Source organism: Schistocerca serialis, chromosome 2, assembly GCF_023864345.2.
Source record: "Schistocerca serialis cubense isolate TAMUIC-IGC-003099 chromosome 2, iqSchSeri2.2, whole genome shotgun sequence".
In the NCBI taxonomy this organism is placed as follows: Eukaryota; Metazoa; Arthropoda; class Insecta; order Orthoptera; family Acrididae; genus Schistocerca; species Schistocerca serialis.
The window spans coordinates 352,802,020-352,819,250 of record NC_064639.1 but is presented as its reverse complement, the minus strand read 5'-3'; the positions used below and the strand labels follow the sequence as shown (position 1 = coordinate 352,819,250).

The window sequence follows — 17,231 nt, the reverse complement described above, 5'->3', positions numbered from 1 at the left end:
TCACACTGTTATAATTAAAGGAGATTTGAATCATCCAACAATCAATTCGTATAATTACAGTTTAGTAAATAGTATGTGAAACAATACTATATGCTCTCTCTGAAAAATGCTTAGAACAGATATTTTGGAGACCAGTTCATGACATAAATTTTTTCTATCTAATGTCAACAAATAGACCTGACCTCTTTGAGGATGTCCACATTGAAAGTGGTACAAGTGGCCGTAGGACAGTAATGACAACAATCATTACTGAAGTACAAATGACAGCTGAAACAAATAGATTTATATGTTCAGTGAATGAGATTAAGAGGCAGTAGCATCTAGGTGGAACTTGAAAGAAATGAGCTCACTTGGCCATTTTGTTTGAGTTAGTATATAATGTATTTGAATCATTTGATGATGACTTGCTAAGAATTTAAAACCAGTAATGTGCGACCATACACTGTGAAATAGAATATAAGAAATTTCTTGACTGACGGTTACTGTTTTCTCCTCAGGCACTATTCATAGTCTGTGTAAATTCAGTTCTAATGGTAGGTCCCCAAGAGTGGCATTGACGTGATGTAGATTTGTGTCCCAGGTATCAAACCCTGCAAGACATTCATCAAATTGGGCCCTTGTTTCTGAGTAATTGATGAAAAAGAATTTCTTGTGATTCTGTAGAGCAGCAGTCATCAGACTTTTTTCCTCAAGAGTCTTTACTGACATTGTAGGGTGGGTCCTCAGGCCACATATGTATCGATCTTGTTATTAATTTGTGTTGTTGTTATTGTTGTGGTCATCAGTCCGATGCAGCTCTCCATGCTACTCTATCCTGTACAAGCCTCTTCATCTCCAAGTAACTTCTGCAGTCCACATCCTTCTGAATCTGCTTACTGTATTCATCTCTTGGTCTCCCTCTAAGATTTTTACCCTCCACACTTCCCTCCAGTACTAAATTGGTGATCTCTTGAAGTCCAGAATGTGTCCTACCAACCGGTCCCTTATTCTAGTCAGCTTGTGACACAAACCCATTTCTATTCAGTAGTTGCTCATATGTTACGTGACCTACCCACCTAATCTTCAGCATTCCTCTGTAGCACCACGTTTCAAAACCTTCTATTGTCTTCTTATCTAAATTGTTTATTGTCCATGTTTGAGAAGTCATAGGGTCAGTATTGCCTCACATGTTGCTGCATTTCTCTGGAATCCAAACTGATATTCCCCTAAGGTTGGCCTCTACCAGTTTTTCCATTCTTCTGTAAAGAATTTGTGTCAGTATTTTGTAACCATGACTTATTAAACTAATAGTTTAGTAATATTCACACCTGTTAGCACCTGTATTCTTTGGTATTTGAAGTATTATATTCCTTTTGAAATCTGCCGGTATTTCCCCTGTTTCATACATTTTGCTCATGGGGTGGAAGAGTTTTGTCATGGCTATCTCTCCCGAGGCTATCAGTACTTCTGACAGGACGTTGTCTATTCCCAGGGCTTGTTTCGGCTTAGGTCTTTCAGTGCTCTGTAAAATTCTTCTTGCAGCATCATATCTCCCATCTCATTTTCATCGACGCCCTCTTCCGTTTCATAATGCTTTTCCCATGAATAGACCCTGTATGTACTCCTCCAACCTCTCAGCTTCTTTGCTTAGGACTGGTTTTACATCTGAGCTATTGATATTCATACAGGTGGTTCTCTTTTCTCCAAAGGCCTCTTTTATTTTCCTGTTGGTTGTATCTATCTTACCCCTAATGATATGTTTCTAAATCCTTACATTTGACCTCTACCCATTTCTGCTTAGCCATTTTACTTTTCTTGGCTATCCCATTTTTTAGACATTTGTATTGCTTTTCACTGCTTCATTTACTGCATTATTATATTTTCTCCTTACATCAGCTGAATTCAGTATCTCTTCTGTTATCCAAGGATTTCTACTAGGCCCGATCTTTTTACCTATTTGATCATCTGATGCCTTCAGTATTTCATCTCTCAATGCTACCTGTTCTTCTTCTACTGTATTCCTTTTCCCTGTTCTTGTTGATCATTTCCTAATGCTCCCTCTGAAACCCTCAACAACCTCTGGTTTAGTCAGTTTATCCAGGTCCCATATCCTTAATTTCCTACCTTTTGCTATTTATTCAGTTTTAATCTACAGTTCATAACCAATAAATTGTGATTAGAGTCCAAATCTGCCCCTGGAAATGTCTTACAGTTTAAAAGCTGGTTCCGAAATCTAGGTTTTACCATTATGTAATCAGTCTGAAACCTTCTGGTGTCTCCAGGTCTCTTCCATGTATACAATCTTGTTTCATGATTCTTAGACCAAGTGTTCACGATGACTAAATTATGCTCTGTGCGGAACTCTACCAGGTGGCTTCTTCTTTCATTCCTTTCACCCTTTGCATATTCGCCTACTTTTCTTCACTTCCTTTCCTTAATGTCAAATTCCTGTTCCCCATCACTATTAAATTTTTGTCTCCCTTCACTGGGTGAATAATTTCTTTTATCTCATTGTATATTTCTTCATTCTCTTCATCATCAGTGGAACTAATTGGCATATAAACTTGTACTACTGTGGCGGATGAGGGCTTCATGTCTATTGTGGCTACAATAATGCATTCGCTATGCTGTTCATAGCAGCTTATTCCCATGCCTGTTTTCATATTCATTATTAAACCTATACCTGCATTATCCCTATTTGCTTTTGTAGTTATAACCCTGTATTCACCTGAACAGAAGTCTGGTTCCTCCTGCCTACAAACTACATGAGTTCCCACTATATCTGACTTGAACCAATTCATATCCCTTTGTAAATTTTCTAACCTACCTGCCCAGTTAAGGGATATAACATCTTGTTCTCCAGTCAGTGGAATGCCAGCTTTGCTTCTCCTGAAAACGTTATCCTCCTGAGTAGTCCCCACCCAGAGATCCAAATGGGGGACTGTTATATCTATGGACTATGTTACCCAAGAGGGTGCCATCATCATTTTATCATACAATAGAGTTGCATGCCCTCAGAAAAAATTATGGTTGTAGTTTCCCCTTGCTTTCAGCCATTTGCAATACTAGCCCAGCAAGGTCGTTTTGGTTTATGTTACAAGGCCAAATGTGTCAGTCATCCAGACTGTTGCCCCTGCAGCTGCTGAAAAGGCTCCTGACCCTCTTCAGGAACCACACGCTTGTCTGGCCTCTCAACAGATACCCCTCCGTTGTGGTTGCACTTATGGTACAGTTTTCTGTATTGCTGAGGCATGCAAGCCTCCCCACCACCGACAAGGTCAATGGCCCATAGAAGAAGGTATTAATAGGTAAACCTACATAAATTGTGCTGCGACTATAGTAAGGGTGCAAGTCAGCACCATTTGGAACACTTTGTCTCGACTGTTCGCTATTTCTGATTGCTGCCAGTTCACAGTGATCTAAGAGTTCTGACACCATAGTTGCATGGTGAAGTGTTGGTTTTTCTACACGTGCGAATGACTATTGAATATGAGAACTATCACAGAGGTTTGATAAATGATTTAAATGGTAGTTTTCTTCTGCTTGCTGCATTGTATTACAACATCCTTAATTAATTAACAAATAAGTGCTGCATTTCAAGGAGGAGTGGAAAGATTGGAGTGTCAACAACACTGTCAATAGAGAAGGAGCACAAGCTCGGATTGTTTCAAGGATGGGAGAGAAAATTGTCCGTGGGCTTTTCAAATGAACCATAACAGCATTTGCTTGGAGCAATTTAGGGAAATTACGGGAAACGTAAATCTTGATGGCTGGTCAGGAGGTTGAACCGTTGTTTTACTGAATTAGAGTCCAGTGTGCTAACCACTGTGTCACCTCAGTCGGTACTGCTTTTGAAGATGGCCGGGTGTGTAATGCCCTTTCACAAATGCATATTACTTCTTTGTCAAAACTTATACCATAGCTGCTGAGTGGTACAAGTTGTGCATGCCTGTGAGTTGTCAGTAGTGGAAGACAAACGATAAAAGCTTCCTCTTCTGACATCCTCCAGCCCCACTGTGATCATACTACTAATAACTCTGGTATCACCTTAGATAAATAGCTGACCTTACTTAGCTCACCGCTGAATTCACCAATGTCAGTTAAAATTAAACTCACTTTAAAACATTGCAGTCTCTATTAGTATTTTTGTTTGTTACTGAGCAGGAAAACTATCTTCTTAAGAAGGGCTCAATGTTAGTTGACATTTTTAGATTTGGCTGTTAACTGCTAGATGCAATATATTACAGTATACAACTGAAAACCACAGGCTGTATGAGTATTTGATTTGAACCGCATGCGGCCCCCGGGTAGTAGTCTGACGACAACTGCTCTACAGCCATAAAAATAAGGTGTTATTGGTTAAGATATTTTCTTGACGAGCAACATGGTTGTAGTTTTGAATCTTTTCTCAGGTGGTTTGAAATTTTTTATTTTTAAATTTTAGTGAAATGTTTATTATTATTTTTATTCAATTAATTGGTTCAAATGTAATTTGTTTATTTCTAATCCTTTGCCACATCATTTTAATCACTGTATTAACTTTGTGATATGCTCAAATTTTTTCTTCCTATCATTCTTTGTTCGTGTGATTTATAGTGAATCGGTCTGTGTCCATATACTTGACTGCACATTAAACTGCAGTCTTCCTTCTTGGCCTTTTTTCCCGATTTGAAACTCCGTTATAGCGTCAATCAACACTCCCAAATAGTAAAACTGTTTCATGTATATCACTTAACAGTTATATTTCCACATTCGTTGATTAAACTTTCATTAATAGTCAATTTCCTATCATCGTTCTTGAGTGTTAGCAATAAATACAGTTAGCAATAAATATTAATCTTGTTCATGAAATACACTTTATTCCTATTGAAGTACTAATTTTCTTGAAAGTCTCATCTGCTTGTCAGAAGCTTTTGACTTGTGAATTGTTTTATGCAGTTGGTCAATAAAACTTTATGCTAGCCAGTTTTGTAATTTGCCATCACCATCTCAGTTTCAGTGTGTATCTTTGTTTTTTTGTTATTATGAAGGAAAGACAGCAAGGGCTATAAGGGACATGTGCCTTGAGAAGGATACACTTGGTCAGTTTCTAAGAGAAGGATCTGCCTCCATGGAGGTTCTGAGAACAGAAGCAGAACAAGTTAAGGTAAGTGTAACATTAATTTTGCATTGAACAAAGAACACCAACTCAAGGCAGTGTGTTTCACATTTAATTTTTGTAACTTTTTAGTGTTATGATTTTATTCATAAGAGATTTTCAGCTTAAACTGAGATTCATATTGCCCATAGAAATCGGTATGTTGTTCTTAACGTGCAGCTGTGGTGCATCATACAAACTTTACTGTTTGAATTCTGAGACTCTCCATTCCGAGAAGAGTAGGGAGAAATGTTCATTCTTCTCTCATATGTCTTATGAGATGACTATGACAGTAAAAATCTGAGAAATTCAAGTTGATGCTTGAGCTCGTCAGTGGATCCAGTTTACCAGCAAGTAACTCAGAGTTTCCAAAAGTGTACTCTGCCCAGTTATCTCGAATACTATTGTAGTAGGTGACAAGCAACTTGTGGGCCTGGCTGGAACAGGAGGCAGCAGGCATTTGTCCAGAGTGTAGTCAGCTTGTGTGGTCCCTGCAGTTATCTACAGTGTACAGAGTGTAGTCAGCTTGTGTGGTCCCTGCGGTTATCTACAGTGTTATAACAGGAGGCCAAAGGGAGCTGATGGGGCAGTCATTTGATGAAAGGGAGCAGGCGGATATTGAAGCTGCATATACTTTATGTGCCATGCAGGGTCACATGCACTTTGAAGTTTTTGTAAATGCTCGAATGCATCCTGCAAACATGCTTTGTCTGAGAAAAGTATTGTATTCACAATCAGAAAATAATTCCCAGAATAAATTTTCACTCTGTTTGCTGATTTGAAACTTCCTGGCAGATTAAAACTGTGTGCCAGACCAATACTTGAACTCGTGACCTTTACCTTTTGCGGGCAAGTGCTCTACCAACTGAGGTACCCAAGCATGACTCATGATCCATCCTCACAATTTTACTCCGCCAGTACAGGGCTATTACAAATGATTGAAGCGATTTCATAAATTCACTGTAGCTCCATTCATTGACATATGGTCACGACACACTACAGATACGTAGAAAAACTCATAAAGTTTTGTTCGGCTGAAGCCGCACTTCAGGTTTCTGCCGCCAGAGCGCTCGAGAGCGCAGTGAGACAAAATGGCGACAGGAGCCAAGAAAGCGTATGTCGTGCTTGAAATGCACTCACATCAGTCAGTCATAACAGTGCAACGACACTTCAGGACGAAGTTCAACAAAGATCCTCCAACTGCTAACTCCATTCGGCGATGGTATGCGCAGTTTAAAGCTTCTGGATGCCTCTGTAAGGGGAAATCAACGGGTCGGCCTGCCGTGAGCGCAGAAACGGTTGAACGCGTGCGGGCAAGTTTCATGCATAGCCCGCGGAAGTCGACGAATAAAGCAAGCAGGGAGCTAAACGTACCACAGCCGACGGTTTGGAAAATCTTACGGAAAAGGCTAAAGCAGAAGCCTTTCCGTTTACAATTGCTACAAGCCCTGACACCCGATGACAAAGTCAAACGCTTTGAATTTTCGGCGCGGTTGCAACAGCTCATGGAAGAGGATGCGTTCAGTGCGAAACTTGTTTTCAGTGATGAAGCAACATTTTTTCTTAATGGTGAAGTGAACAGACACAATGTGCGAATCTGGGCGGTAGAGAATCCTCACGCATTCGTGCAGCAAATTCGCAATTCACCAAAAGTTAAGGTGTTTTGTGCAATCTCACGGTTTAAAGTTTACGGCCCCTTTTTCTTCTGCGAAAAAAACGTTACAGGACACGTGTATCTGGACATGATGGAAAATTGGCTCATGCCACAACTGGAGACCGACAGCGCCGACTTCATCTTTCAACAGGATGGTGCTCCACCGCACTTCCATCATGATGTTCGGCATTTCTTAAACAGGAGATTGGAAAACCAATGGATCGGTCGTGGTGGAGATCATGATCAGCAATTCATGTCATGGCCTCCAAGCTCTCCCGACTTAACCCCATGTGATTTCTTTCTGTGGGGTTATGTGAAAGATTCAGTGTTTAAACCTCCTCTACCAAGAAACGTGCCAGAACTGCGAGCTCGCATCAATGATGCTTTCGAACTCCTTGATGGGGACATGCTGCGCCGAGTGTGGGAGGAACTTGATTATCGGCTTGATGTCTGCCGAATCACTAAAGGGGCACATATCGAACATTTGTGAGTGCCTAAAAAAACTTTTTGAGTTTTTGTATGTGTGTGCAAAGCATTGTGAAAATATCTCAAATAATAAAGTTATTGTAGAGCTGTGAAATCGCTTCAGTCATTTGTAATAACCCTGTACTTTGTCTCCTACCCTCCAAACTTCACAGAAGTTTGCCTACAAAACTTGCAGGACTAGCACCTCTGGAAGAAAGGGTATTGCGTAGACATGGCTTAGCCACAGCCTGGGGGACATTTCCAGAATGAAATTTTTACTCTGCAGTGGAGTGTGTGCTAATTTGAAACTTCCTGGCAGATTAAAGAACATTTGCCTGTGAAAGGCGAGGGTCCTGAGTTTGAGTCTCTGTCTGGCACTCAGTTTTAATCTGCCAGGAAGTTTCAAATCAGCGCGCACTCCACTGCAGAGTGAAAATTTCATTCTGGAAATGTCCCCCAGGCTGTGGCTAAGCCATGTCTCTGCAATATCCTTTCTTCCAGCGGTGCTACGCCTGCAAGTTTTGCAGGAGAACTTCTGTGAAGGTTGGTCAGTAGGAGACGAGGTACTGGCGGAAGTAAAATTGTGAGGACGGGTCGTGAGTCATGAGTCGTGCTTTGGTAGTTCAATTGGTAGAGCACTTGTCTGCGAAAGGCAAGGGTCCTGAATTCCAGTCTTGGTCCGGCACACAGTTTTAATCTGACAGAAAGTTTCAGAAAATAATTATTTTTAAATGTTTCATAATGGAGTTTGGGTTTATAACAGTTTTCTTCAAAGAGTGGGGGATCAAAAAAGACTCACATATAGCTTGTGTGGGCAATCATATGCTACAAGTGGGATCATTTAATCTTCACAGTCATTTAAAACAAAGCCAAAAAGTTATTATAGTGATGAGGGCCAAAACATACGGAAATCTTGAAGTATGAAAAGGAAAGCATGTAATTAGAAATTTCTGGAAGAGAGAGAGAGTGAGTTTAAATGAGGTTTGTATGTATGAATGTACATATGCAAAATGCATTTGTAATTAGACTCTTCTGATGTTCTTGTGGTAAGTGAAATACACACCGCGTGGAATGTTTTGCTTCTCACAACAGTGATATGTTTTGCGGAGGTAGTAAATACTCCATTAATTGTAAATTGCCTTCTTGAAGATTTGAATGAGGTACAGTGGAATCAGAATCTGCATATGTCAGATGTATTGAGACATATGCCAAATTTAATTTGGTATATGTGGTTTGTTCAAATTTAGTGTATAAAATTTGTTTATATTTTTACTATTCAGGAGCAAAAAACTGCATAAGGCTAGCAACCATTTGTCAGAGTGAAAATAGATTATCAATATCTTTAGTGTATCAGATGGAATCCAAAGTGGAATAGATGCCTCTTACTGTACTATGTGTTTAAAGAATGTTAGAAGTAAAATATGTAAAAACATTGTCTAGTACAACAATGAGATGAACTTCATTCAAATGAAAACCAAACAATAACACTAAAGTAGTTCCAAATAAAATACCATACTGCAACACTGAACATAAAATACACTGCAAAATATATGATTATTTATGAATCTGTACGCTCATTTTTCCGCTGCCTAAAAGAAGTCAGTCAGCTGTCTGTGGTGGGTCATTTTAGGCATTTTCCTTCATGTGCATTGTTTTATGCTTATCAGTTTCAACTGACTATGATTTGGTTCACTTTGTCACTACATCTGTATATTAACTTTCATTATATTATCCAATACTTCACAGGTACTGGGAGCATCTTCTATTGTTTCTTCTTCTTCTTCATCCTCATCCTCATCTTCGGTCGATTTACTGCATTCATGTCATACAGCACCAATTATATTTTTGTTGTCTATGATTGCTGCAATCGGTCAGTCATTGTCGACAGCTGCCCAGCAGTTTCGTGCCTTCGAGTTCAGAATTGCCCTGCAGAACATCATGTGGAGACTGGATGCCACTGCTTCTGAACTCTATTTTACAACATTCTTCATCTGTTGCATTTTCTTTTACGGAACGTTTCCAGCAATTTGTAACAGTGGTCAGCTGAATATATGCCAGTTTTCAGATTTACAGATTTCAGGATATTTTCTTTAATCATCAGAATTTAGTATTGATGTGAGGAGTTCCCTGCAACAATGAGCCTTAAATGCTTGTTTGATACCCTGATCCATTGACTGAATTTATACCATTGTGCTTCTAGGCAAAAACAAAGTTTTTAGTTTTCCCTCTTTTGACTGCAAATCATCAAGAAGTGGATGAGCTAAACAATGATCAAGGATTAGCAGAGCTTCGTCTCTCTGCTTAAGTGATTGTAGGTGCTTTGTCACTGGTGGAAGAAACTCTTCTTGTGCCACTTGATGATGTCGCATGTCATGCAGGCATTCTTTGAATACATGTTAGTGAATGTAATGATGACATGGTTATGTGCTTGAAACATCTTAGGCTTGTAATTTTTCCTTTATAAAAAAGTTTCGTCTTATGGCTACCTGATGTTTGTGCCAGAGAGGCCAGGTAGAGGGGGAATTCTATCTTTCTTCATTTTGAAAGCAGTCTTATTTCCTGAATTTCTTACATCTAGAGTTCTGGTAGGAAGCAGTCCATAATAAAGTTCCGTTTCATCACACTTATGCATGTTATGTCCATTTAAGTTTTCACCTGCCATTATTTACCATAGAATATCAGGAAATTGTGAAGCAGATTCACCATGAAAAGACCTTGTTGCTCCTTCAGTGCTTATTTGGCAAATTCCTTGGCATTTCCACTTAGGATACCATTCATCAGAGTCAATGAAATGTTCGCTGCCATGTAGATCAGAGAGAAATTTTTCAGCATGAGCTTTAAGAATCGGTCCAGAAAGTAGCACATTTTGGCTTTACTGAAAACCAATTTTTTGTGTCATCCTCTTTCTGTCTGTTTAGACGTCTTTTTCAGTTGTGTTTACAAAACTTCTAAGTTTATTCTCTTGTTTCATCCACCTTTTGATTGTTTCTTCAGATGCGACTAAACTGGATTTTGTGTAGCCATTCTGTATGTAAATAATAATTTTCACTTTATCACTCAAAGAATATGCTTTTTGTTTCTGGGACACTATAACAACCACAAGAAAATCTAGACTCCAAATGAAGTGAATTATGGTTGTACTCATTTCGATTATTTTCAAACATTGTTATGTAGATACGTTGTTGATAGTGTCACAGTGTTAATCATGAAATGTGTGTTCAGGTTTCTGTCCAGTGACAGTTTTAAAAGCTGGCCAGAGACACGTTACAGAAACACTTAATGTAGATTGTAACAAGATTTTTACATTGTGTTATATCTGAATTTGCAATATATTGGACTTTTACTGTAGTTGTCCTTACCACTCATGATTCACAAATGGCCCAGGAAAGAGGAGAAATTAAAAGGGGACTCAACGTATCCTCTGTTATACATACTGTGATGTGCATTGTGGAACATTAGATGTAAGTGCAGATAAGGTGCAATATTATGATTAAATGTTAAACTGTTTTAATGTGAAAATATCCATACAGAGAACCTCTACACAAGTCTGTTTAGTGTGAAAACATCCATGTAGAGAACCAAAGCTGCAGCCTTCCTGATGGATGTTAGGTCTGGGTAAAAATTGTCATTAAAAATAAAACAGTTGAACAAGTTTTGGTGTTTTTGTTTAAGCTTACACATAACATGAAAAGTAAAGTAGGCACAGATTCCTTCAGCACGTGCAATAATGTGAGGTAGCCAAATCTGCATATCAGTATGACCCATTAGCAAGACTAGAATTTAAAATATTTCTGACCTGACAAAGCTGTTCTAGAAGAGAAGAGGAGAAGAGAAGTGGCAGTAACAGTATCAGGTTAAAAGACCTAAATTTATAGGATTGGAAGGGGGAAGTGATGATTGTGGTGGTGGTGGTGGTGGTGGTGAAGATGATGTTGATGACAAAGTGATTATACTATTAAGAGAGGGAAGAATGAAGTTAAAAAATTGTTGCCAGTGTAGAAAAGTGTCATGAGAGATTAATATTATAGCACGAGAAAAGAAAAAAAAAGTTTGCAATAGTTTTTGTTAGACAACACTATATATGTCATGTTTCACAGTTGCATAGCAATATTATAAACTGACAGTTCTGAAGCAGTGAAGGAATATGTGGAGTTTTTTGTCATTACATGGTACTTAAAACTGAAATCATTTTGTTTATTTATAATAAATTACATACTTCTGATGATTATCCTGCTCTGCATTTATTAGAACAATGAGCTGAAAGATCTACTGCCATACGGATTTGCCATCCATCATGCTGGGATGACTCGTGTTGACAGAACTCTTGTTGAAGATCTGTTTGCTGATCGACATATTCAGGTAAAATACTATGCTCAAATTAATAAACTTTTGTATTGTTAATAGCATGTACCATGCTGTTACTACTTCTTTCAGAAATCAGTAAACGTAGATGAAATGTTGTACACTGTGCAAAAACCCGAAAGTATGATAGACAGCAATTCTGAAGAGCAGTTTTTAAGCTATGTCATCCATGAGAAGGTAAGAAGTGACATGGGAGAAGAAGGAGTGAGTTTTAATAGAAGCTGTGAATTCATTCAGAATTTAGTATCCTTAAGTGTCAGCACTTCTTTTTGTTACACATCTTATTCCTGCCTGCACATTCCCAGTGAGGCGTATCTCTGAAAAGTTGATTTTTCAACAGCAATAAGTGTGCATGTGTGTGTGTGTGTGGGGGGGGGGGGGGGGGGGCACTTCTAACGTGCAGCTGAAATATACTGCCTTACAAAAAAAGTGAAGCACCCAGAACACATGGCCACATGTCAATATGTCTTTGTACATGACACAACATCGATGAATATGTATATGATTAGAGTTGCAATTTGCTGTGATAGGTAGAACGGTCACAAGAGTGCATTAGTATTGCTGGTGTGTAGTGTAGTTGCTAGGCCTCAACAGCATCAATATTGAGTGATCACTGTGAAGGTCATGAAGGTGCCACATACTCAAGTGAGACAGCGTTATCGGCATTTGAAAGGGACCTCATTTGGCCAGCTGATCAGATCATGCAATACCTAGATTTGTGGGGCATTCAGACACAACAGTGGCCCGATGTTGGACTGTATGGGAACATGTGAGCAGACATTCTGGTTGTCAAGGTTTCAGTCAAACACATCTAACCCTCACAAAGGAGGATCACTGTATTGTGCACCAAGTACATGGTAACCCCTTCACATCTGCACCTGCCATGCAAGAACAAGTAATGGACTCTCTGCAAAATTCTGTGTTATCCCACACCTTTGTTCAGAGGCTAGCAGCATTTGGGCTAGGCAATTACTGTCCCATGTGTAGGTTACAGTTAACACCACAACACAAACCATATTTCTTTCCGATGGAGCATGTGTGTGATCAGCTCGGTCATCAATTCTGTATCAGAGCCAGTATCTATGACATCCAGGACCAGTTACAACAGTTGTGGTAACATTGCCTCAGGAAAGGGTACAACGACTTTAGACACCCTGGTACAATGGCTTTAGACCCCTTTCCAACTGACTCAGTTCATGCATGGGGATGGGGGGGGGGGGGGGGGGGAGGCAACATCATACTGATAAGTGGGCTCATGCTGCCAAGTTCTTTGCAAAATTCACTCAACATTGTAATCATTGAAACAGTATCACATATCATCTCAGCTGTGGAGTTTCATTTTGTTTTCTGCTCCCCTTCCAGATGCTGCACTTGTTTTGTCAAGCAGTGTATATAACTTAAAAAATTGAAAGATTATCACTGTGTTTCCCTATGCCAAGAATGTCTTGTCTTTCTCTTAGAATTTTAGTTTCTTATTGCAACAATGCAAAATGCAGAATGGAACAGTAATATGCTTTCACACACACACACACACACACACACACACACACACACCCAGGGCCTGAAGACAACAGTTTCCATGTGTATGCGAGTTGTATGTGCGTGCGGACAAGCACACGCCTGTGTGTGTGTGTGTGTGTGTGTGTGTGTGTGTGTGTGTGTGTTTCTGTCATTCATGCAGGTTACTGTTCATGTTGTGCTAAAAGAAAACAGATATCATACACATTGTATGTTGCTTCCATTTCTTTTTCTTTCTTACCAGCTACACCTGTTCATATGTAGAGCTTTATTCTTTTTATATCAAAATTCCAGGTACTTGTTTCCACAGCAACACTGGCTTGGGGAGTTAATCTTCCTGCTCACACTGTCATCATTAAAGGCACACAGGTTTACAGCCCTGAGAAGGGGCGCTGGGTTGAACTTGGTGCTCTGGACGTGCTCCAGGTAAGAACATAGAACTTTGTCTTGTTCTTAGGGAGGTTAAATGTGTTTGCTATATTTATAATTGTGTTTAACTTTTTCCGCAGATGTTGGGACGTGCTGGGAGACCACAGTATGACACCAAGGGTGAGGGTGTTCTGATAACGAATCACAGTGAACTTCAGTACTATTTGTCACTTTTGAATCAACAGCTACCTATAGAGTCACAAATGATCAGCAAATTACCTGACATGTTGAATGCTGAGATTGTTCTTGGCACAATACAGAATGTCAAAGATGCTGTAACATGGCTGGGATACACGTATTTGTATATAAGGTCAGTAATCATCACCTCCTCCTCCTCCTCCTCCTCCTTCTCCTCCTGCTCTTCCTTTTCTTCTTCAGTTTCCAGCCCCTGGCTTGGTTAGCTTGGATCAGAAGTCCCTCCATCTTTTCCTGTCCTCCCACCATTCTTCCCTCTCCTCTCTGCCATAATCTTCACTTCTCTTCTTCACACATTACTTCTCTCCAACTCTGCCTCCACTTAATGGTCTTTCTCGTGGTCTTGTGTCTTGTGGTCATTTCATGAGGTTGTCACGGCTTCCTACCAACCTTCACTCTTGTAACACGTCCGTACTATTGTAACCCTGTCTCTCTTGCAATCTCTTATGTGGGCATCTCTTTTATTATTTTTCCCATCATCTTGTTCCTTACACTATCCCAGACTTAGGCAACATTTGGTGACCCCCCCCCCCCCCCCAGGCATGATTCACCTACTTACTTCAGTTCATGGGCAGTCTCATGACAATGTGATAGCAACACTCCTAGTGCATAAAGTCAAAACTATATCATCTGTGACACTAATGTTTGTGGGGCAGTTCATCAATATTAATGGCACTCCTTTGCCAACACACCATGTGTACAAACTATGTTTTAAAACATGTCATTGAGAGCACATTCATTTTATGTTCACCCAGAATTTCTAGTGTGGTCTGGATTGAAACCAATTGGGGGCTATCTGTCTTTAAAATGTCGTCTCTCAACCCTGTGTCCTGCTCGTGTGCTTTTCTTCAATATCCACATTTCCAGTGCAAAGACCATGCAGGGTAGCCACGTAATCTGAGGTGCCTTGCCACGATTCACTCAGCTCCCCCCATCGGTGGTTAAAGTCCTCCCTTGGACATGGGTGTGTGTGTTGTCCTTAGCATAAGTTAGTTCAAGTTAGATTAAGTAGTGTGCAAACCTTGGGACCAATGGCCTCAGTAGTTTGGTCCCACAGAAGGAGGGGACGGGGGGGAAGCAACATCATGGATGTGTGTTGTCTTGTATGAAGCCCCGTAAATGTTGATGCTGTGCAAGCTACAGTGGTAATGAATCATCATTGATTGGTGCGAAACTTTGCCCCATCATTGAGGATTGGTTGTCAGTGTGTGCAAATAATACTTGATAGTCTTGAGCTTCATTCTCATAAACTTCTGTCTGTTCCAGAACTGAACTGAAACTTAATAATTTTGTGTGCATATACCTGTTGGTTAAATCAGTGAGGACGCGAACTTATGTGAAAATTTTTGGATATCAGTTGAAGGCCATTTTAATCTAAGTGGTCATGTGCATAAGCAGAACAAATGTTACTGGGTACAAATAAATCCTGTCACATTTCACCAGCATCCATTACACAGTGGTACTGTGCCATGTGCACTGTCCTGTCTTCTGGTGACAGGCCCTTCTTTGAAAGTTAAGGAGGCTTTGCTGGCAGTGTGTTGACTGAACGTTATTTCAACAAAGAAACATTTTTGGCTACAAGGCTCCATGCTCTTCGAAATTTTGACATTCAGCAGATCTGGTTTCAACAAAATGAAGCCATGTCATACACTGCCTGACTATCTATGGTTGTAGTGAACCATTTGTTTGGGGATCACTTAATTTGGGGGAATGCTGACATTGCGTGGCTGTACAAGTCTCTAGACATGTCAGTCTGTGACAGCTTTTTATGGGAACAGCAGAAGAGAGTTGTGCAGCATGCTAGACCAACAAGCCTTGTCCAGCTCAAGAACAGATTGAAGAAAGCATTGCCAACATCCCATAGTACACACTGTACTGTTCTTTGCAAAATCTTTTTTCTCTGTGCCAACCTGTAAATAGTATTCTTTACCTATCAGTCATGGAGTTGAAATTGGAGTCTTTTAAAATTTTGAATGCAGTTTAATGGGAATCAGTCCCTTAACCAAATGCACTTTGCATTTCTTTTCTTTTTGTGGCTAAGGTTTTTTAGTAGTTCGACAAATGGAGATACAAAAAAAAAAAAATCACTTTAAAGAGGAATTTAATGTGTGTACAGAGCATTAGTTGTTACTGCCAACTGTTGGATTTTACTAACACTTTGAAGTTTTTTAGGGATTGGGTGTGAAACTGTGTGTAATACGTGGCACGAGAGTCTTCATACAGCGATCATCCAAGCCAGGAGTAAAATATGCAACATTTGGTATTCTGTTAGTGATGCTTGGCAGATTTAAATTTGATGTGTTTAAATAGATGTCCAATTTCCTGACTACTTTAAAAAAATTATTTTTTCCTGTTTTGGTCTGGATCTTTCCTAATGAAGTTATAATTTAGGATGGGGATGCAGAGTCGTAGATAGGCACAACGAAATGACTGTCAGAAAATGAGCTTTCAGCCAACAAGGCCTTTGTCAGAAATAGACAACCTACAGAGAAACGCAACTCACACACATGTGGCTACAGTCCTGTGGTCATGTGTGTGAGTTGTGTTTGCGTGACTGTGTGTGTGTATGTTGTCTATTTCTGACGAGGCGTTGTTGGTCGAAAGCTCATTTTCTGACAGTCATTTTGTTGTGCCTGTCTGCCAGTCAGCATCCTCGCTATATGGTGAGTAGCAACTATCCTTTTGATAATTCCAGTCACAAAATGTTACCCAACAAGTTTCCCAAGCCAGCCAAACATGGGTCTTTACATATTTATATCAATACATACAACTTAGAGGAAAGTATCTGAGTATATTTGACAACTCTTTTTTTTTTTTATAAATACTGGAATTTGCATTTCTCTCTCAAAATTATTAGGAATGAATCTTGTAACTACTTTGTTGTTATTTTAAATAGTTAAATTGTGAAAATTATAATTCAGTGGTTTGTTTTAGGCTTTTACGAGCTCCAACTCTGTATGGTATCTCCCATGATACAGTGAAGGAAGATCCACTACTTGTGCAACACAGGGCAAATCTCATCCACACGGCAGCTTTACATTTGGATCGTAGTGGTCTTATAAAATATGATAGGAAAACAGGTCACTTTCAGGTATATCCCTATAATTTTATTCACTAAAATAAGCTGTAAATATGACATATCAAAGGACCTCAATGTTTAAATGAGACAATGAATAGTAATTTTGTACTATGTTTTGCAGGTAACTGAACTTGGTCGAATTTCAAGTCATTACTATTGTACACATGAAACAATGTCAACATATAATCAGCTTCTAAAGCCAACCCTCAGTGAAATTGAACTTTTCAGGTAATTCTACCCGCAGATGTGAGGTTTATGATTATTGGCAATTTATAACCATTTTGAACTACTGTTGGGGGGAGTAGGGAAAAAAATATGTTTTATAGTGTTTACAGAATTACAGTGGCATGCTTCCTGATTCATAATTACTGTTACATAACTGTCCCACAGTTTTCGATTTTGACACATTTTAA

At 39.5% G+C, this 17,231-nt stretch overlaps 1 protein-coding gene across 1 annotated transcript in view; it reads left to right on the top strand.

The window, feature by feature from the left end:
- LOC126457167 (putative U5 small nuclear ribonucleoprotein 200 kDa helicase) overlaps window positions 1-17,231 on the top strand; it is a 108,664-nt gene that overhangs the window by 58,122 nt on the left and 33,311 nt on the right. The window contains exons 13-18 of the mRNA XM_050093249.1: window positions 5,010-5,125; window positions 11,484-11,594; window positions 13,410-13,541; window positions 13,625-13,854; window positions 16,674-16,830; window positions 16,940-17,046. Of these exons, the coding sequence (XP_049949206.1) occupies window positions 5,010-5,125; window positions 11,484-11,594; window positions 13,410-13,541; window positions 13,625-13,854; window positions 16,674-16,830; window positions 16,940-17,046 (853 nt within the window). The remainder of the gene's footprint in view (window positions 1-5,009; window positions 5,126-11,483; window positions 11,595-13,409; window positions 13,542-13,624; window positions 13,855-16,673; window positions 16,831-16,939; window positions 17,047-17,231) is intronic.